Source organism: Cetorhinus maximus, chromosome 5, assembly GCF_964194155.1.
Source record: "Cetorhinus maximus chromosome 5, sCetMax3.hap1.1, whole genome shotgun sequence".
Lineage (NCBI taxonomy): Eukaryota > Metazoa > Chordata > Chondrichthyes > Lamniformes > Cetorhinidae > Cetorhinus > Cetorhinus maximus.
In genome coordinates, this window is record NC_135883.1 from 121,669,699 (window position 1) to 121,689,849 (window position 20,151).

General features: G+C 40.6%; 1 protein-coding gene across 2 annotated transcripts in view; it reads left to right on the top strand.

Annotated features, from left to right (window-relative positions):
* The window catches only part of ube2j1 (ubiquitin-conjugating enzyme E2, J1), a 34,350-nt gene continuing 14,199 nt past the window's right edge, over nt 1-20,151 (top strand). The window contains exons 1-4 of one of the 2 annotated variants that reach the window (XM_078542414.1): nt 1-81; nt 123-277; nt 13,523-13,596; nt 17,455-17,586. In XM_078542414.1, coding sequence (XP_078398540.1) covers nt 247-277; nt 13,523-13,596; nt 17,455-17,586 — 237 coding nt within the window. In that variant the 5' untranslated portion in view covers nt 1-81; nt 123-246. The remainder of the gene's footprint in view (nt 82-122; nt 278-13,522; nt 13,597-17,454; nt 17,587-20,151) is intronic. The other variant, XM_078542413.1, reaches the window with a different exon arrangement.

Here is a 20,151-nt window from a genome sequence, read left to right on the forward strand (position 1 = left end):
AAAGGTCAAACATCCGCTCGCGCTCCGCGGGGCGAGTCTGCGCTTCAAGAGCTGGGCGCCGGGTCAGTACGGGATTGGGGTGTGTGTGTGACGCTGCAGTGTCCGCGAGCGCGGGATTGGAGGGGTGTGTGTGACGCTGCAGTGTCCGCGAGCGCGGGGTTGGGGGTGTGTGTGTGTGACGCTGCAGTGTCCGCGAGCCGGAGCCGGTGAAGCGGTCGAAGCGCCGTCAACAACGACACCAACAACATGGAGGGTCAGTACAACCTGAGGAACCCGGGTGAGTGACACATCGACACCGGAATCTGGAAAACCGAATCTCATTCTCTCTTCCCCACCCCCCTTTCTGAATCCGATCCAGGAGCATAGCTGCTGGGCTGGGCCTGGCCCTCTGCTGCTCTGAAGCCCAGTTTGGTGTCTCTGACTGACTGTCTCTGCCCTCCCCCCACTGGATGCTGTAATCTATACACAGCGGCTGCGCCCGGGTCCCTTACCCCCAGGATGTCACTGTGACTGGTGTCCAGTGGCTCTCTTACTTTCTGCCCACGTATTGAAGGCCCGACTTGCGCCCCACTCCCGGGCAATGCCTCCAGAATCCTTTTGCTGTTGTTGGATAACCTGGTCAGTGTCTCCCCTTCCTCGGCTGAATGAAATGCTGATCTTTAACTTGCCTTTGGTGGGGTTACGGATCAGTCCCTGGTCTTTTTGCTCATTTACAGGCTCCCCTTAAGATGTAGAAAGGCGCTGACAACACCTAGCTCTATCTCAATGCCACCTCTCTGCAGTACTTTGGTGCCATCATCTTGGAGTAGTTAAACATCGGGAAGACCAATGCTATGCTCCTTGGAACCACTTCTCATTACTAGCATTCCCCTCTGTGATAACCGTCTCAGGTTAAAGTAGATTGCTCACAACCTATTCAACTGTAAGCTGAAATTCTGACTCCATATGTCATTCATTACAAAAAAAAATGTTTCTACCTCTCACGTCACCTACCCCAGTCCTTAAACCCTCATCTGTGCCTTTGTTACCTCCAGACTGAACTATTTGTGTGTTCAGACCTGACTCAAGGTCATTGACCTGAATGTTAACATTACCTTCCTTTCTCTGCAAATGCTACCTGACCTGCTGAGTGCTTTCAGAAATATCTGTTTATTTCTGATTTCCAGCAGTGCAATACTTTACTGTCATGTTTTATTTCAGTGTTGCCCTGGCTGGCATTTTATCCTTCACTCTCTGTCAATATCAGCATTCAAAATTCTGCTACCCTTGCTTCCCGTACCAAATCCCACTCACCCTGTTCTTGTCAGTTTTAAAATTCTGATCCATGTCTAGCTTCACATGCATATCTCTGAAATTTCATTGTGAACCATGCCAAGCACCCAAAACAAATCCTTTTTTTTAAACTACAGACATGAAGTGTGCTAGATTCCAGGTGGGGTACAATCCAGCATTCTCTCTGAAAAGGAGCGGTGCAATGCTTTGAGACATACATGAAACTGTCAAGGACAGTTCAAGATGGGCAACAAATGGTGGTCTTGCCAGAGAAATCCACGCTCCATGAGAGCCTTTTTTTTTATTCCATGTAACAAAACATAAGAAATTGATACATGTGATTGTTGGTGGAAAGTTTGCATTGCTCTTTGCGGATATCTTCCCCATGCTGTCAATCTTCCCTCTTCAGTTAAAGTTGACATTTTGTTTTAAAAGAAATTCAATAGACCTCTGAGTGCAATTTCTCATCAGCTTTGTGCATCAATTAAACTTGAAGGAACTGCATAGTTATTAATTATTCATTCTGGATGATGGCAATCAGTATGTGTCTTGATGACCACTGGATAGTGGGTACTAGAATACTGGCCTTTGCCAGGAAAATATAATAATTTTCATAATGCTATTGGAATTTATTGTAAGGTAGGAATAGTGTGTATGTGTGTGTGTGTCTGTGTACGACTTAATTGAATTAAAGGCAGCTGGTCTGAAGGCTTTGATATATCAGAAGATAAGCTAGTTTTGAGATGGTAAGTAGGTAAACATGGATGAAGTTTTAGAATGAGAGGTGTAAAGAGAAAATGTGCATTTTTAGATAAACCAGAGTAATTTTAATTTCAAAAGAGGTGGTGAAATGTTACACTTAGCCAGAAGAAGCCAAACAGTGTATTTATTTTTCCCAAAGCTTCCTGATAAAAATCTTTTATAATACCAATTTTATTAGAAAAGTAGAGTTGAAAAGACATTAGGACAATGGGATTTACATTAAAAAGGGAGAAACCTGCATAAAGGAGATGAGGTTACGTGTAAGAGGAAGGCATTCTAAGGTCCAACAAGTGTGAAAGCCTTCAGCCTCTAAGCCTCAAGTTGCTGTCTACACGAACTGAAGTGAAGAAACCTCACTTTGAATTTAACTGCTCAGGGTATTGTGTTACTTTGCCTAGGTCTTTTAAAACCTGTGTTTTGCTATTGCCTTAACGGAGGTGTAACTAGGAGTTAGATTAACTAGGGGAGCTAGGAGTTATCATAGTAAATTGTAAACCTATTTATGTGCTTAAAATCATTTTTTTAATTAATAAAGGATTTAGTTTTGTAAGAAACCTATAAGACTCCGTGGTCTTATTACTATTGAATTCAAGGCACGCATCTCGAAATAAATGCAAATTGTAAAATAATTGTGGCAGTTGTTTCAAGTTTCCCTCTGGAATTTGAACAGCTCCGCATTTACCATCTGCTGTACCATAGCACCTTCGGAACTAGTTTTTGACCACCCAGGGATTGGATTTGTAAGCCAATGAATCCATTGCCAAGAAGAGCAGTAGGATGGAGGACAGCAGGTGTTAATATTCTTAAAAATCTTAATATTGTGTATATGAGAATGTGGTGGAAAACAGTTGAGCAGTTTTATGTTTTTATGGTTTGGTGCAGTTTAGTAGTGTTACTGCTGACATCTCACTTGTTGCTGTGGTAGCAGTGTAAAAGTTTTTTTCTTAAATTTGCCAGCTGAAATGCCAGCCATTTATTTTAATGGTTGACCCAGAGTGTGCAAAACTTTGTGGAGTTGTTGGCATTCTAAGAGTGTTTTGATCATGGAGCTTGGAACGAATGTAGGATCATATATTAAGGGAATCCTTGTGCATTTTGTTGTTGTTGTTTACTGTTTACTTGTAAGTGGCAATTCTGTTTAGATGAGGGCTGGATTGTAGCTAAGTTCAGAAATAGCTTTCATTGGTAAACCAAGTTAACGCGTTAAAGGAATTTTATCGTCTGGAATTAATGTTTGCATGGATTGTCAAATAGATAACAATTCAAAAGCAAAATATTGGGGATGCTGGAAATCTAAAAGAAAAACGGAAAATGCTGGTAATACTTCGCAGGTCAGGCAGCATCCGTGGAGAGAAAAACAGAGTTACCATTTCAGGTCTGTGACCATCCATCAGGATTGCTTCTGATGGAAGATCATAGACCTGAAATGTTAAATTTGTTTTTCGCTCCACAGATGCTGCTTGACCTGAGTATTTCCATCATTGTCTGTAGATAACTGTTCAAGTGGATGAAATAAGTGTCGTATGTGAATTTTCATGGTGTCAACGTAAATTGTGATGCACTGTCATGATCATAAATTTGGATTTGCATTTACTACTCAAAAGTTAAACTTTTTAAAAACGAATTTACTGTAGGATTATTGAACACAAACTAAATGAGTTCACTTTCATCAATTAGTTTGCTTTTGTACAAGACCCTTTTTAGTTTCGTTTGAAAAATATGAATTTCTTTAGCCTTAGGCTAGAAGCACAGCGACATTATACAATGTAAAATAATTTACTTTATAAGCGACAAAGCTCATGTCGAAATGCATGCATATGTCATTTACTGTTAAGGTTGCTCATTGGAATCCTGGCTTTGTCTAACAGGCCAACTAAAATGAAGGTATTATAGAATCACTGTGTACAGCACTTAGAGCTAAAGCATTGAGCTTTACAACTTCACAAAAGAGAGGTGGGTGCAGGAGTCAATGTGTGAATTATCGAAGAATCATTGTTTTTAAAAAGTTAAAATTTGCTTTATTTGCACCTTTCTTAGAGCTGTTCCAGTTTGCGGTAACTTCTAATACTTACAACTGTTGTGAAAATAGAAGTCAGGGCTGAGAGTCAGTTACATGGGTACATTAAATTTGCCCTGGTTAGGATAAATTTGGCAAATAGAGAGTGAAAAAGGGAAGTATGTTACAGCTTGTGCTTTGTGTGAGTCTTAAAATATATTAGAGAGATGTGCCTGTCTTATTCATCATAATTGCTTGAAGTTTATTGGGTTTCATTTTGATTTTTAACAACAACAAATGACAATCTAAACAAATAGAGGACATGTGAATAAAGCCCAAGGGAAGCAGGCTTCTACGTTTCTAATGAGAAACTATTAAGGATGTATGAAAACATCTCAAGCCCCAGTAGCCTGCAAAGTTTACTAATAAAATAATAGAAACAATGGACTTTGTCATTTTTTTCCCAAAAAGCTGAGCATTTACTAATTGTAAATAAGGTCTGTAATATACAACAGGTAAAAAAAAAATTGATATACAAGATTATTAAACTTAAGAATGCTGTTTTTATAGTGTCTAGTTTCTTTAGATTGGCTTCTCGGCTTATCCCAACATTGCAGTTTTACAAAGCACTGGCAGACCCCGGGAGTCTGAACTGCAAAGAATGAGAGTTCAGAAGCTGGATTCTCAGCACGCTCCTTCCATTGCTCGGAAGCAAAGGAAATCCTCATACTTGCCATCACTAGATCACGTCAAATTGGCATCGCAGCAGAATTTATGGATATAGTCTGCTGAACTCAGCATATTGTTTCACTTTTGGCACAGAGTTCCTACTTTGCTATTTTTGTGGCTTCATTCAGATGACTGAACAACTCAACATTTTATAGTAAAGAATACTTTGAATTATCAGGAGTGTTTTTCTCTTAAACTGTTTAATAGAGCTCTTTAGATGCAATATTTTTCCCATTCTGTAAAAATTGAACTAAAGTGCACTGGATTAAGTGAAATGCATAAACAGTAAACTTGTTCACCTGAGTCAAAATACAAAAGGAAAATACTATCTTAATAGATTTGCTACTATTCTTTGGAACTGGAAGTATATATCATACAAGACTATCTGAATTATTTTTGTAAAGTGAGCAACCTTATTGAAAGACTAGGTGTGTTCCATTGAGAGTGGTAGCTTGCATGCCGCCTTGTCTGTGACCTGATCTTGTTTCATAGGCTGTATGTGGTACAAGGGCAGATCTGATGGGCTATGACATCTGCCACTACCTGACTTGTATAGAAACAGACATTAGAAGGGAAAGGGTACACTCTCTTTAACAACAGTGTGGTTGCTGTTAATTTTTTTTAAAGAACCACCGAACTGGTTGCAAATTGCAAGTTTTGTCAGGGCACAGTTAGATTTCTAGGAATAGTGATGGAATAACCTGTTAAAATAAATCATGAAACAATGAAGAAATAGAAGGGCGGGGGGAGAAGACTGCCCATCAGAAATAGTGTTTAACTAAAGCTGCTTATTAAGAACAGTAACATCAGTAAACCAATCTTGGAACCTGTGTACCTTTAGTGTAACATTGCAATGTTTGTGTTATAGTGCATGAGATAAAAATTGGCCTGCCCAAAGAATCAATAGTTGGCTTGAGTTGCCACCAAGTTACGTCTTAAAAAGAACTTCAGTAATACTGCTATGTACTTGTTTAGGGAGAGACCCTGATGGTGTGGATAACATGAGAAAATTACGTTTATGAGAAAATGATGTGTATGAGATGCCTCTGGTGACCTACAGCTGGAGCAATGCAGGCACTTGATATACAAGCCAGCCAAGGAATGGAACTTTGCTTTATAGAATAACACATCCTGTTGTTCCTGGTTTTACTCTTTGTTCTGCACCTTAATAACAGCTGTGATTGATGAGAACATTAGTTTTCATTAAAGTTAATTTTAGTTGCACTTTAATTACATTCCTTACAGACCACAAGGTGTGTAGAGATGAGGCTATTTCTACTATTGCATCCTGAAAGAACGTGTATTTCCTCCATTTTCAAGTTTTTGCTCCAGCAAGAAGTTTGTTCTGATGATGTTGATCAGTTTTTGTACAACTTCCTTGCGTTTATCCTAAAAATTCCTTTCATTATTTTAACTTGTCCCTGCCTCCTTTTATCCATTTGCCACATTTTAATTGAAAATGTTCCAGTGACCGAAGTCAGACCATCTGTCAGGCACCTCCTTTGCTGAAGACAACGTTTCTCGAGTCTTTGCTCACTGTTTTCAGTTGCAGTCATGTGTGTTTTCTTAGCATGAATTGATGCTTACAATTTTTTCCCAACAATATACTTTATTCATAAAATTTCTAAAAGCACATTAGAGAACATTTCAACTTGGACATTACAGAAAGTGCCATTATAGCTCAGCTTTTCTCCATACGGTGTCTTCCATGCTTTGGTGCGATACTTGCTTATCTTCCGTTGTGTACATTTGACACAGTACACAATGTGACCTGGCCAATGCACTACTCAGTTTAACTACGACGCCTCTACTGTTTTACCTATGTTGTTAAGTGTTTGGTTTGTAGAGTTATTGGGCATATTTAATAACACTAACGACCTCTAAATCTCATCAACCTTCGCCTTTTCAAAATCATTCAAGAGTATGTATATCCTCTTTTTTTTAAAGTGTTCAGTACTAAAGGAAAGATAGAATAGTATTTAGAGTGTTTTCATGGCCTCAGGCTATCCTAAAATGCGTGGTACCCACTGAAGCTCTTTTAAAGTGTGGTCACTGTTGTATTATAGGAAACATGTAGCCAGTTTACACACAGCAAGGTGCAACAAAGGGCCCTCTGTTTTTTGATTTTGGATGAGGTATAAATATTTGCCTAGATAGGCGCAGCTTCCCTGCTCTTATTAGAATGGGACTCTTCACGTCCGTCCAGGAGCAAAAAGGGCCTTGGTTTAACACTGCATCTGAAAGATGCCACCTTCAGTGGTGCAGCACTCAGCACTGTACTGAAGTATCATTCTAGATTGTGCTCAATTCTCTGGAGTGGAGATTAAACCCACAACTCTGACTTGGAGGTGAGACTGAATTGAAGTTTACACCTGTCTGTTCTGTCCATCCAAATAGTTTCTGGGAGATATTAAAATTCCTATTATTACTCTGGAGTAGGCCTCTGTTATTTTATAAAAGTTTGCCTGAATACAGTTTGCCATATGAATGATCGTAACAAAGTGGGAACATCGCAGTAGGAAAAGTAGCTTAAGGCCACATTACGACAGAAAAATGCCTGTAAAGGATTGTCTAATTTGTGTGTGCTTTACAACAGTATTCAAAATAGGGGAAAGTGCCTTTGAAGATTTAGAATAGATATAAACAAAAGAGTTTCTCAGCTAGGGGGAATATTTCTGCATAGCTAATTTTTTTTCTTAATTGGTGTTTTAAGCTTTGCCTGGGAGAACATTGGCTATAGAGAGAGGTTCCTTTTAAAGCTGATAATTAGTGAACTGAATTTCCTGCTACAGATCACTTTTATATTTTCAGATGTGTTCTAGTTTTTAGAACACTTTAGTTGGAGAAATGGTGGGTGTATGTCCTGGTCTTGTCAGTCTGTCGAGGTTTTTTTACAATCACGTGATTGAAATCGATAATTCAGGCCAAACAAAAAAAAGACACAATATAGCGGATGCTGGAAATCTGAAATATAAACAGAAAATGCTGGGAAAACTCAGCAGGTCTGGCAGCATCTGTGGAGAGAGAAATAGTTAACTTTTCGAGTCCATATGACTCCTCTTCAATCTCTGCTGGAAATTGTTGAGGGCTATGTCTTTGTTTTAGTTAAATTAAAGTAATTAAGCATATCTGATGCTAACTGTTTGCATATATGAAGTTAACTGGATCTAAAATGCAGGGTAACTTTAAGATTACATTTTTAACATAGTGTATTTCATGTTTCTAAGCTTTTGGTGCTATGTAGCTGATTAACTTTTAATGGTGATGCTTTAATGTTCCCTATTACAAAACTAGATTTTCATAAGTTGGCATGCAAAAAGCAGTTGTGGCAGGAAAACACATTGTTCAGCTGTTTCAAGCATGGAAATTTAGTTAAGAAAGCCAAACACTGCAGATTCTGGAAATTTGAAATGGAAGCAGAAAATGCTGGAAATACTCAGCAAGTCTAGTACCGTCTGGAGAAAGAAGCAGAGTTAACACTACAGGTTGAAGTTCATCGATGTTGCCAGACCTGAGTATTTCCAGCATTTTCTGTAGAAATTCCATTATTGTACAAAAATGACTTTGTAAAGAGTACACTCGAAGCCGAATAAGTTCAACTTTTTGCACTACATTTTAGCTACCTTTGAAGCTTCCCTCAAAGAAATACTTGTATGTTAATGCCTTGCAACAGTTAGCAACAACAAACAATATTTGTGATAAAAGCAATATTTGTGGATTGGGATAATGGAAAAATGAGGTGTTAGTGTGGGAAAATAGTTGGATCTCTTCTAAATGTAATGCATCCAACTGACTGGCAGAAATCTAATTGTTTTTATTTTATACTTTTTGTAACTGGATTGCTTCTCATACTGTTAATGTATTTACGCCTGTGACAATATTAGCCAAAAGCAATTTTTTTTTACACACCTCTTTAAGGAAACGCTTTCAACTCCTGAGAGCTATTTCCCAATCAGGCTTTTATTTCCTTATGGAAATTCTATGTGGGAGCACAACAGCTATATTTGATCCTTACTGCTCTGATATTCTGTTGCAACATTTGCAGCAGTGTTATATTTGTCTTATTATTAACTTCAAACAAATTTTCTGCCACCGCTTTTAAATTAGCCTTTGTTAACTGTTGCAATGCGTTAACATACAAGTCTCTCTTTGAGGAAAGCTTCAGCAATTGACATAGCCATTTTACCCTTTAAATACAGCAAACGTTGCTTTGAAATCTTATTTGTTTAAAATTCTAGACAAATCCACTGTACTCATGCAGGGCATTCTGAAGGGGAAGAGTGAACAGCCAAAGGTCGTGGTCAATGTTGGGACCAATGGCATAGGAAGAAATAGAAATGAGGCCTTACAAGCAGACTTTAGGGAGTTGGGTAGGAAATTGTAAAGCAGGATTTCAAAGGTAATAATCTCCGAATTACTCCCGGTGCCACGCAGTAGTGAGTATAGGAGCAGAAGGATAAAGCAGATGAATGTGTGGCTGGAGAGATGGTGCAGGAGGGAGGGCTTTAGATTCCTGGGGCATTGGGATGGTTTCTGGGGGAGGTGGGACCTGTACAAGTTGGACGGGTTACATCTGATCAGGAATGGGACCAACATCCTCGCGGGAGGTTTGCCAATGCTGTTGGGATGGATTTAAACTAAATTAGTGAGGACGTGGGATCCTGAAAAGTAGTTCAGAGAGGAGAGAAGCTATGATGGAATTAGAAGTTAAAATGCTAGTAAGTGAAGGCGGAGGAACTATAGGCTAGATAAGAAAGAAATGAGTTTAACAAGACTAAATGGAATATATTTTAATGCAAGGAACTTGAGGAATGAGACAGATGAGCTGAGGACATAGATAAGCACGTGGGCATATGATATCATAGCTATGACCAAGACTTTGATAAAAGAAGGGCGGGATTGGTAGCTCAACATTCCTGGTTATAGGGTATACAGACGAGATAGAGAGGGGGATAGAAGGGGGGGGTCGCAATATTGATCAAGGAATCAATTATAGCAGTGAGGCGGGATGATATCTTGGAAGTATCATCAAATGAGGCCATATGTGTAGAAGTAAAAAGCATAAAAGGGGCAAACACTCTGTTGGATGAGTACTATAGGCCCCCAAACAGTCAGAGGGAGAGAGCAGATCAAATATGTAATCAAATTTCAGAGAAGTGTAAGAAAAATAAGGCATTAATAATAGGGGATTTTAACTACCCAAGTATTAACTGGGATAGTTTGTGTGCAAGGGAGGGAAGGAGCAAAATTCTAAAGTTGCATCCAGGAGAACTTTTTTAGCCAGTACGTAGAAAGCCCAGCAAGGGAGGCGGCAGTTCTGGACCTAATATTTGGAAATGAGCCCAAGGAGCTGGAAGGCTTATGAGTGGGGGAGCATTTTGGAGATAGTGACTATAACTCAGTTAAGAGTTAGGATAGTTATGGGAAAGGATAAGGTTGGGCCAGGAATAAAAGTTCTAAACTGGGGAAAGTCTAATTTTACTAAGATGAGATAGGATTTGGACTGGGAGCAGCTACTTGCAGATAAAATTGTGTCAGAGCAGTGGGAGGCATTCCAGGAGGAAATAGCGAGAGTACAGGGCAAATATGTTCCCGTAAAGACAAAGGGTGGGGAGGGGGGAATCCAAGTCCAGACAACCTTGGATGTCAAGGGACATAAAGGTTAGTATTAAGGAAAAAAGAGAAACTTATGGCAGATACCATGGGCTCAATACGGCAGAATTCCTAGAAGAGGAAAAAAAGTGCAGAGGGAACTTAGAAAGGAAATTAGGAAAGCTAAGAGAGTGCATGAGAAAGCATTGGTGGGTAAATAAAGGAAAATCCAAAGTGGGGTTTTTAAATATATAAAGAGCAAGTGAATAACTAGGGAAAGAGTAGGGCCAATTAGGGACCATAAAGGCAATCTTTGTGTGGACGCGGAAGATGTGGGAACAGTCCTCAATGCTTTGCGTCAGTCTTCACAATGGAAAAGGATGACCCAGGTCTAGACATCAGGACGGAGGACTGAAATATTAGAGGAAATTAACATAGAGAGGAGGTACTAGCGGGTTTAGTGGCCGTAAAAGTGGATAAATCTGCAGGCCTGGATGAGATGTATCCCAGGCTGTTGAGGGAGGTAAGGGAAGAGATATCGGGCCCTGGCAGTAATTTTCAAATCCTCTCTGGTCACAGGTGAGGTGCCAGAGGACTGGAGGACTGCTAACGTTGTCCCATTATTGAAAAAAGGAGGAAGGGATTGACCAGGAAATTACAGGCCAGTCAGTCTAACCTCAGTTACTAGAAAGAATTCTGAGGGACAGAATATATCTGCACTTGGAGAGTCCCTAATTAATCTGGGATAGTCAGCATGGATTTGTTAAGGGAAGGTTGTGTTTGACTAATGTTTTGAGGAGGTAACCAGGAGTGTTGATGAGGGTAATGCATTTGATGTCTAAATAGACTTTAGCAAGGCTTTTGATAAGGTCCCTCATGGCAGACTGGTCAAGAAAGTAAAAGCCCATGGGAAAGCCTTGAATTAGCTGAGAGACAGGAAGCAGAGGATGATGGTAGAGGGATGTTTCTGTGAGTGGAAGTCTGTTTCCAGTGGGGTTCCGCAGGGCTTGGTGCTGGGGCCCTTGCTGTTTGTGGTGTACATAAATGATTTGAACTCCTATCCCCTACATTTGATCAAGAAGTTTGCGGATGACATGAAAATTGGTTGGGTAAATAGTGAGGAGGATAGCCGTAAACTGCAGGAGGATATCAATGGACTGGTCAGGTGGGCAGAGAAGTGGCAAATGGAATTCAACCCAGAAAAGTGTGAGGTAATGCACTTGGGGAGGGCTAACAAGGCAAGGGACTACACTATGAATGGTAGGAGCCTGGAAAGTACTGATGATCAGAGGGTCGTTTGGTGTGCAAATCCACAGATCCCTGAAGGTAGCAGGGCAGATAGATAAGGTGGTTAGGAAGGCATATGGGATACTTGCATTTATTAGCCTAGGCATAGAATACAATAGCAGAGAGGTTATGCTGGAACTGTGTAAAATGCTTTTGGGCCACAGCTGGAGTACTGCGTGCAGTTCTGGTCACCATATTATAGGAAGAATGAGATTGCACTGGAGGGTGAAGAGATTTACCAAGATGCTGCCTGAGCTGGAGGGTCTGAGCTATGAGCAAAGATTGGATAGAGTGGAGTTGTTTTACTTGGAGCAGCAAAGGCTGAGAGGGGACCTGATAAAGGTGTATAAGATTGAGGGGCATAGATAGGGTGGATAAGAAAGCACTTTTTCCATTAGTAGAGGGGTCATTAGCCAGTGGGCATAGATTTAAGGTAAGAGGGAGAAGGTTATGAGTGGAATTGAGAAATTTTTTCACTGAGGGTAGTGGGAGTCTGGAACTCACTGCCTGAAAGGGTGGTTGAGTCAGAAACTCTCGTAACATTTAAGCATTTAGATATTCGCTTGCATTGCCATAGCCTCCAGGGCCAAGTGCTGGAAAATGGGATTAGTATAGTCAGATCTTTGTTGACTAGCGTGGACATGGGCCGAATGGCCCCCTTCTGTGCTGTAAACATCAGTCTATGAATAATACTACAAGATTTCATGTTTTAAGATTCTTACTGCAGCATCAGACTAAAACACTATTGACTAAATGCTATTTTTGTAGACAACTTGTACTTTAAGCCACAGAACAGAACTTTTCCTTTTTACTTCTAGCATACCTGAAAAAAATCATATTTTACAGGTATATTTTACACTCTGCTTTAAGTAGACATTCAAATCTCTCAGACTTAGTCCAAAATGATTCTTAGCTCCTGAAGGTTTACCTCCGATCATTTTTCTTCCCAGCCTGGGAACTTTTAACTTCAGAACTGTGTTTCACAGTGTGAGTTCTCCTGGAGACTTCTCCCTCTTGCCTGCCTGTGATATTCAGTGATAGAAAGTTTGTAACCTGATATCTCGATGGTTTCCTCTGAAACCCTCCCATCTCAAAGCTCATCACCACCGGTTGGGCCACAACTAGAGTACTGCATGGCAATGTTAATCATATGGGCCTTGTATTCTTGAGACCTGGCCACTGGCATCATGGCTGCCTTTGCCATTGTCTGCAAATATGAATATCTTGCACCCTTTCCTTAGTAAAATAGTCTAGGTTTTCTTTTAATCTTTAGCAGCCCCATCACCCAGGCCTGTTGTCAGGTAGTTGCTGCTGGGACAAAGGCAGCAGCACCTGTGTTTGCAGTGATTAGACTACTAGTCTCCAAAACCCCAGGAAGGTGTTGCGAATGTCGGATTGTAAACATTTATTCTTAAAATGTCCATTTACTTCCAAGATAGAACAGAATTGGGATCTAAAGAATAGCTAATCAGTATTTCTAACTGGATACAAGGCCCATGTGATTCACATTGCCATGGAGATGGGCTTTGAGAGGAGAAAGATTTCTGAGAAATCTTAAACACACAGACAAAGGCACTCTGTCAGGAAGAAAGGGAGCAGCAAGGGACTGACCACCTTACAGGAATGTGGATGGGAGCTTGCACTCAGATTGAAAGGACCAAATTCACGAGGGTTTGAAATGATGCTGGAAGATTCGCCAAGCTTGCACTTGAGGGAGAATCTCCAGAAACAACACTCACGTTGAAAGGCAGTTCTGGGGCTAAAAGCCGCTGGGCTGGGAATGGAAAAGAATGGAAGTAAATCCTCGGGAACCAAGAATCACTTTGGACTGGTAAACTTCCAATCTGATGCTGAAGTTTAAAAATTATATTTTTGTTTTAACAGCTGTCAAACGTTTAATGAAAGAAGCACAAGAACTGAAAGACCCAACAGAACAATACCATGCGCAGCCTTTGGAGGTAAGACTAGAAGTAACTTCAAATTGAAACAGAGAATTGTTTGTTTGGAATGTATGTTATTGCTGATGGAATGGAGAAATGAAAGCCCACATCATTTCTGTGTGGTCCAGCAGGTATCCTTTTTCTTCAATCCTCAGGGCACTGCTCACTTGAGTTTTTAACATGCATTTTGATGTTTTCTCCCTCCCCTCACCCTGGATGGAATCTTGTATCCACCCCGTGGCAGGAGGTGCATTTAATCAGGCTGGAAGGTGGCAGGTGGGGACCCCACCAACTTCCTGCCTCCCCCCCAATTAGGTCTGTGGCAGGAAGACCATCCACAGGCTTCCTGCCACAGATTTAGAGAGGAAGCAGGAAGGTGGCGGGGAGTGAAGACCGTCCACAGGCTTCCTGCCTGCTGCCATTTGAGGCCTTAAGTGGGCAATTAATGCCCCCTTAAGGGCCCCAACCCACTGCTGGTATTAACTCATTATTAACCCTGTCATGTTTGCTTGTGGGCTCCTGGTGTGGGGAGGTCTATTGTTCAACGGCGTGCTGTGCCTGAAGGAAGCAACATTGCGATGAAGGGGGGACATTGAGAGCCAACCCCTGCCCTGCTGCCTCTACCTCCCCTGTGTCCCTCACCCTGTGAACCTCTTCCTGCCCTCATTCACCTGTGCCAGGGGCCCTCCTTGATACGAGACCTTGGGTGGGTGTAGTACTCGAAGCAGCCACCGCCTCTGTGGTTGCACTGCCAAGTTCAGAAGAGAGCAGCTGTCCTCTGATTTGCCAGCAGCTCTCAGTGGGCGGGACATCAGCCCCCAGTGTCCTTGAGCTCGGTGGTTGGGGGAGGTGGGGTGGTGGTGGAAGGCCCACCTTTGGCCTGTCATGTACCCAGGTGGCATAAGGTGCAGCAGGCCTTCTCAAAGAGGCAACATAGTGGTATTACCAGTTCTCTAGCTGGCAGCTCAGACTCCCTTCACCATTGCAAGATTCCTTCCCCCACCCATTTCTACCATGGAAATGTTTTGCCTCCATCTAGTGTTTTTTGGGTTTTTTTGTCATTTGCAAACTCCCCCCATGAATAGATTGGTTAATATGAGAAAATTGCCATGGAATGAATTACAGACAATATTTTCTTGAAATTAAAGCTTGTTGAAATCTGATGCATCGTGTATGTATTTAAAATGAAACTGGTGAAAGGTGAGTTCTAATAGCAGTAACCAATTCTTTTTGCGTAGTGACTTAATGAGATAGGAGTTGTGGCCCATCTATCTCAGTTGTACATCAAACCATCTGCAGTGATCCTGTCATTTTTTTTCCCATATGGAAGGTGGTATATAATGCCACGGATGAGGATAGTTAGGGTATTAATGAAAGTAGGAAAGGAATTATGATACTTTGTGGAAATCTGGGTAGGTGGTGTAGCCAACCAATCATCTATTTATCATATGTTGCGCATGTTGAAGAGTTGAATTAATAATAAGCTGTAATAGTCATGAACTGTAGTAACTAATAACCGTTGTGAACTATAAATGAGTGGTCAAAGGGCTAGTAGGATTACAAGGGGAAGTTGGAACACTAATTTCATTCCAGATGCTCTCTTATTGAAGGGTATGCTGGCTAGAACAAACATCTACCTTGAGTGATTCAAGGTATAACCATGCTATTTAGACTTTCTATCATAAGGATACAGGATGCTTTGGAGGAAACATGGTGTCTTTGATGAGAACGTAAGAAATAGGAACAGGAAGGGCCTTTGACCCTGCGCCACCATTCAGAATTGACCAAGTCATAAGGGAGGCAAAAGGAGTTGGACTTGAAGTCAATCCGCCTGACAATGCCATATAGGGTGTGTTACTTTTGTAGCAAACAACATGTATAAATATAGGAATGAGAGATTAATCCCTCTTGTTCCTACTACCTGTCTTAATGTTACCCTTGCATCGTATAGATTGATGTGCAATAAACTCTGTTCTGTACACTCAATTGTCTGTTTTGTGTTTACTCAGCATGTTGCTGTGAGTTATAGAATGGAAGTGATTAACATCATGACATCTTAGTATTTTTTTTGAATATCCAAAGCCTTTAGTGCACAATACCACCATTGTAGATGATTATGTAGATCTATTAATAGGTTAAAAGTTTAAGATGTTTAATTTGTTGAAGTCAAATTAATGAGCAGATTATAACTTGATGCACATCCCTTGATTCCAGAATTATCACATTAGATTGGAAAAATGCTAACGTCACTCCATTATTTAAGAAGCGTGAAGAGAGAAACCAGGAAATTATAGATTTACTAGCCTAATGTTTGTTGTGGAGAAATTACTAGAATCTGTTACAAGGGACAGTGTAGCTGAGCACTTGGACAAATATGAACTGATCAAAGAGAGCCAACTTTGTTTTGTGAAAGATAAGTTATATCCAGCAAACCTAGTTGAACTTTTTGTGGAGGTTACTAACAATGTGGATGAGGAAGTGTCTATATTGCTTATATGGACATCCAGAAGATATTTAATAAGATTCTAAACAGGAGACTGTTAACAAAAATTAAAATGCATGGGATTAGAGGCAACCAATTTACATGGCTAGGAAATTAGCTTGGAGGTAGGAGACAGAGTAGGGATAACAAACATGTACTACAGGTGGCAAGATGTGATGGGTGATGTCCCCCCAGTGATCTGTACTGAGGCCTTATCTTTTCGCTATATTGAGTAATAGCTTTCATTGAAGATACTTTTTTTTTAAAACAAAGTTCTCCCTCCTGCTCCGTATTCTCGCTAGTACTACTCTGAAGCAAATTGAATCAATCTAAGAGAGAGCAGCCTCAGTTTGATTCTTATTCCCTTGATCAGTGCTACTTGGGGCCATCTTCCCATGGCAGTAAAGCTGATGCCAAAAATCGTTCTAGATGTGGTCTTGCACTGCAATACCGTGCGCTGATGAATTATCACTTTTTTTGGGTTTATTGTACTGTACTTGCTGGCAAGTACCCTATTGATCAGTTGTTATTGTGGCTATATAAAATATGGACAAGATAATGTAATATTAATGGTGAGCTTATCAGCATCTGGCACCTGCGCACCCAATATAGAAGTTGCTGTCACAGATACCCTGTTCCTCGACATCGATAGACTAAGCACTAAAACCACTGTAATGCTGTGAGCTTCAGGCACTTGCCCATTAGTTCTGTATTAAAGACAGCTAGAAAGGTTAGGGCTGGTGCATTTCAGAATAATTGTGTTTCTAGCAGCATAATAAGTGATAATTACTGCTGAACACCCTCTGGGGGGTTCTGAAAGTTAATATTACAAATTATAATTTTTAGCTTTTGTTTGTCTATTTTCTCTCTCTCTCTCCCTTTTGATCCCATGTGTATTTACCAAGCATTATTTTGCTTTCTCTACATCATTTAAATAAAATTTATAGTTCCCATTTATAATTCTGGATTTAGCCTCTGTCTCAATAAAGATACTTCAATCTGATTAATTGGTTGAAGAGCCTTGCTTTTGCTTTCCCTATTCGGCCACCACAGATACCTTGTAGAGGCTGGAAAAGATGCCAGATTAGTGGAAACCTCCATGAAAAGTCTGGACAGTTGTTAGTGAAGTGAATGGCAAAAGGTGTTCCTTCACTGCTGAGAACAAAATCTGGTCCATTGTAACCCAGTAATGGTTTTGTAAAGGTTAGGGTAGAGATCACACATCTCCTTCAGCAGGTATATGCTTATATATTGCACATAAATGGCATGCATACTTTATGGCATATACTTTGTGACTTAGCTTTGCTTTTTAAGATTCAGCCTCCTAATTTAACCAAAATGATCAGATTTCTAATTAGATTTTAAACAGTTTTTGTATTTCTTGTCACTTTTAGGATAATCTCTTTGAATGGCATTTCACTGTCCGTGGTCCTCCAGACTCTGATTTTGATGGTGGCGTTTACCATGGCCGAATTGTGCTTCCGCCAGAATATCCCATGAAACCACCCAGCATTATTCTCCTAACGGTAAGAGCGTTTTAAGTTTAAGCATTGTGATATTGAGGTCGTATCAATACACAACAGTGGAACCCTTGAATGAAAGCAGCTCTTACTTTTACATTTCAGTTAGGAAACAATTGTGATTTTGATTATTGCATTCTGTTTTATTATTTTGTTCCCTTCACGTAAAATTTACTCAGTTCTAAGGTTTGAATTTACCATTTTGTATGTATGTTTCTTGGTCAGGATCTTCTCTCTGAGAAGGTAAAAATCTGTCATTCTTAGAGAACTCTGTTATGCTTCTTCTAACTGGGTACTGTATCCTGTATAACAGTTTTAAAATTCTTTTTCAAAAGAGAATGTTATGATCCTAGACCTGACCGCCCCCATCCCCCCCTCCAAGTTTTTGGAATGATCTTATTAGGGACCAATAACATTTTGTTTACAGTAAACAAAATTTGAGATTCAAGATGCTTGTTCAGTGAATAAAGCCACAAGATTCCACAGATTTTGAACAAACAAAAACAAACTTTACCATAGAAGGTCAGAAAGATAAAACAATTTAGTGTCTATCTTTAACGTTCGTTTGAGGTACGAGTGAATTAATAGACAAACGGTGGTTGTGTTATGACACAGCAGTTGGTAAAGGTGGAGTTGTTTAAACCCCAGAGGGAAACTTGAACAACGGTCATAACCTATATTTTCAATTGGTACGTTTGAAATGCAGCTCTGAATTCAGGAAGAAGACCACCGAGCCTCGAGGTTTTTTATATAAAACTAAAGTAAACATTTATTAATTTACAACAAATTAAATACTTGCACATGTCTACAAATTACTTCCATAATAACTTCTAAACAACTCCCCAAATTAATCACTCCCAGGAAAATCTCCACCAAGGCAACAGTAACCCATAGGCCAGAATCTTCCATTCGGCGTGTGGGGGCAGGGCCCGCATAAAATGACATAAGTTGACATCAGGTGTTTGCCCTGACATCACCGCGCGTCATTCCGATCTTCAGTTTGTGGGCGTACACCGGAGTCGTCTGTGCGCCCACCAAACTGTCAAAGGCCTGTTAAGGTAATTAATTAACTAATTAAACTGATTGTCAGGGCTGCCTGTCCCACCTTAAGGTTGGCGGGCAGGCGAATTGCCCATGCAGCCTTCGCATTTTTCATGAAACCTCAGCCACGGGCAGGATGAGATTTCATGAAGTGTTTATTAATTAAATAAAATGTCTTCTGAAAATTCTTAAACATGTCCCAGCTCATGTGACAATGTCACATGAGGGGATATGTCTTAGTAATTTTTCTCTTTTTTGCAATGTCTTATTGTTAAATTAATCTCCCTGAGGCAGCTCCAGCCCTCAGATTTCTGCGCTCTTTCACGCACATGCATGAAAGAGTGCAGGCCCCAACTCTTCTCTCCCCCCCCCAACCACAGGTAGTGCTAAGCGTTTCCAGGTGCGTGTGATGCTAAGTGGGCCTTAATTGGCCAGCCCACGCAAAATGGCGGCATGCAGCCAATCACAGGCAGCAATCAGCTCCACGCCCGCTCCCGAACCGCATGCCCGAGGGGGTGAAAATTCTCCATAGACTTTAAACAGACACCAGACAAATCACGTTTGACCGTACAAATTCAAAATGAGGTTCCTCGCAATTTGGTTCCTTGCAGACACAGTTGTAGGCTTACAGGCTGGTTAGATCTTAAATCCCTCTGCCTTACACACACAACTCCTTTCTGTTTTATACCTAGCTTTTCCTTTGAATGTAAAAGCCTAGTTACTAGGCTTTTAACGTTACATCTCCTAACAATTTTCTTTCATTCCACCAATTTTATAAGTAATATAAACACATTACTTGGCATCTCCCAGCTAGGTGCAAGGTTTTACTCCCACTCTTGAATGCTTTATTCAACAAATGCAAATTTAAACTTTACCTTTTAACTTCCTTACTGTTTATCTAATTAACATCTCAAAAACTACTATACATCAAAACACCCAGACTAGCTGGCTTTAATCCAATTAAGACACACACATAGATACAGACCCCACTACAATTCCATTTTAAAAATAATTTCCAGTGACATTATTGACATTAATATCCCTTCATGACAGGTTGAACGCACAGTCCTGCACAATAAATGGCAGATGTGACCAAGATAGATCTCACAGATTTCTCAGTAACTCACCCAGACTTTCAAAGATAAGCCCCTGAATTCCCTCAAAACCGCTCCAACTCAGACTGCCTCAGTGACTGGACACCTCCAATTTTTCAATCTCATCTCCTAAGACTCTGTTCCCTTGAATTCCTGAGTCTGCACTCCAGCCTCTACTTGTGCAATTTCAGCCCTCAATAGCCAGCTAGCTTCACTGGGCTCCAATCTTCCCAGCTACACCAAGCTATAAATGACTCCTAGGGCTGCTTCTGAGCCCTAACCCTTTCCAGCATGGAGACAGTGACCTTCTGCCACCTTCCCAGTTCCCCAGGACTTCTCCTGAACCCTAACTGCATGGAGTTATCAAACGGCTCTTGGACTTCTCCTGAGCCCCAACTACATTGAGCCTGCTACCAACAACACTTTTTGCTACCTG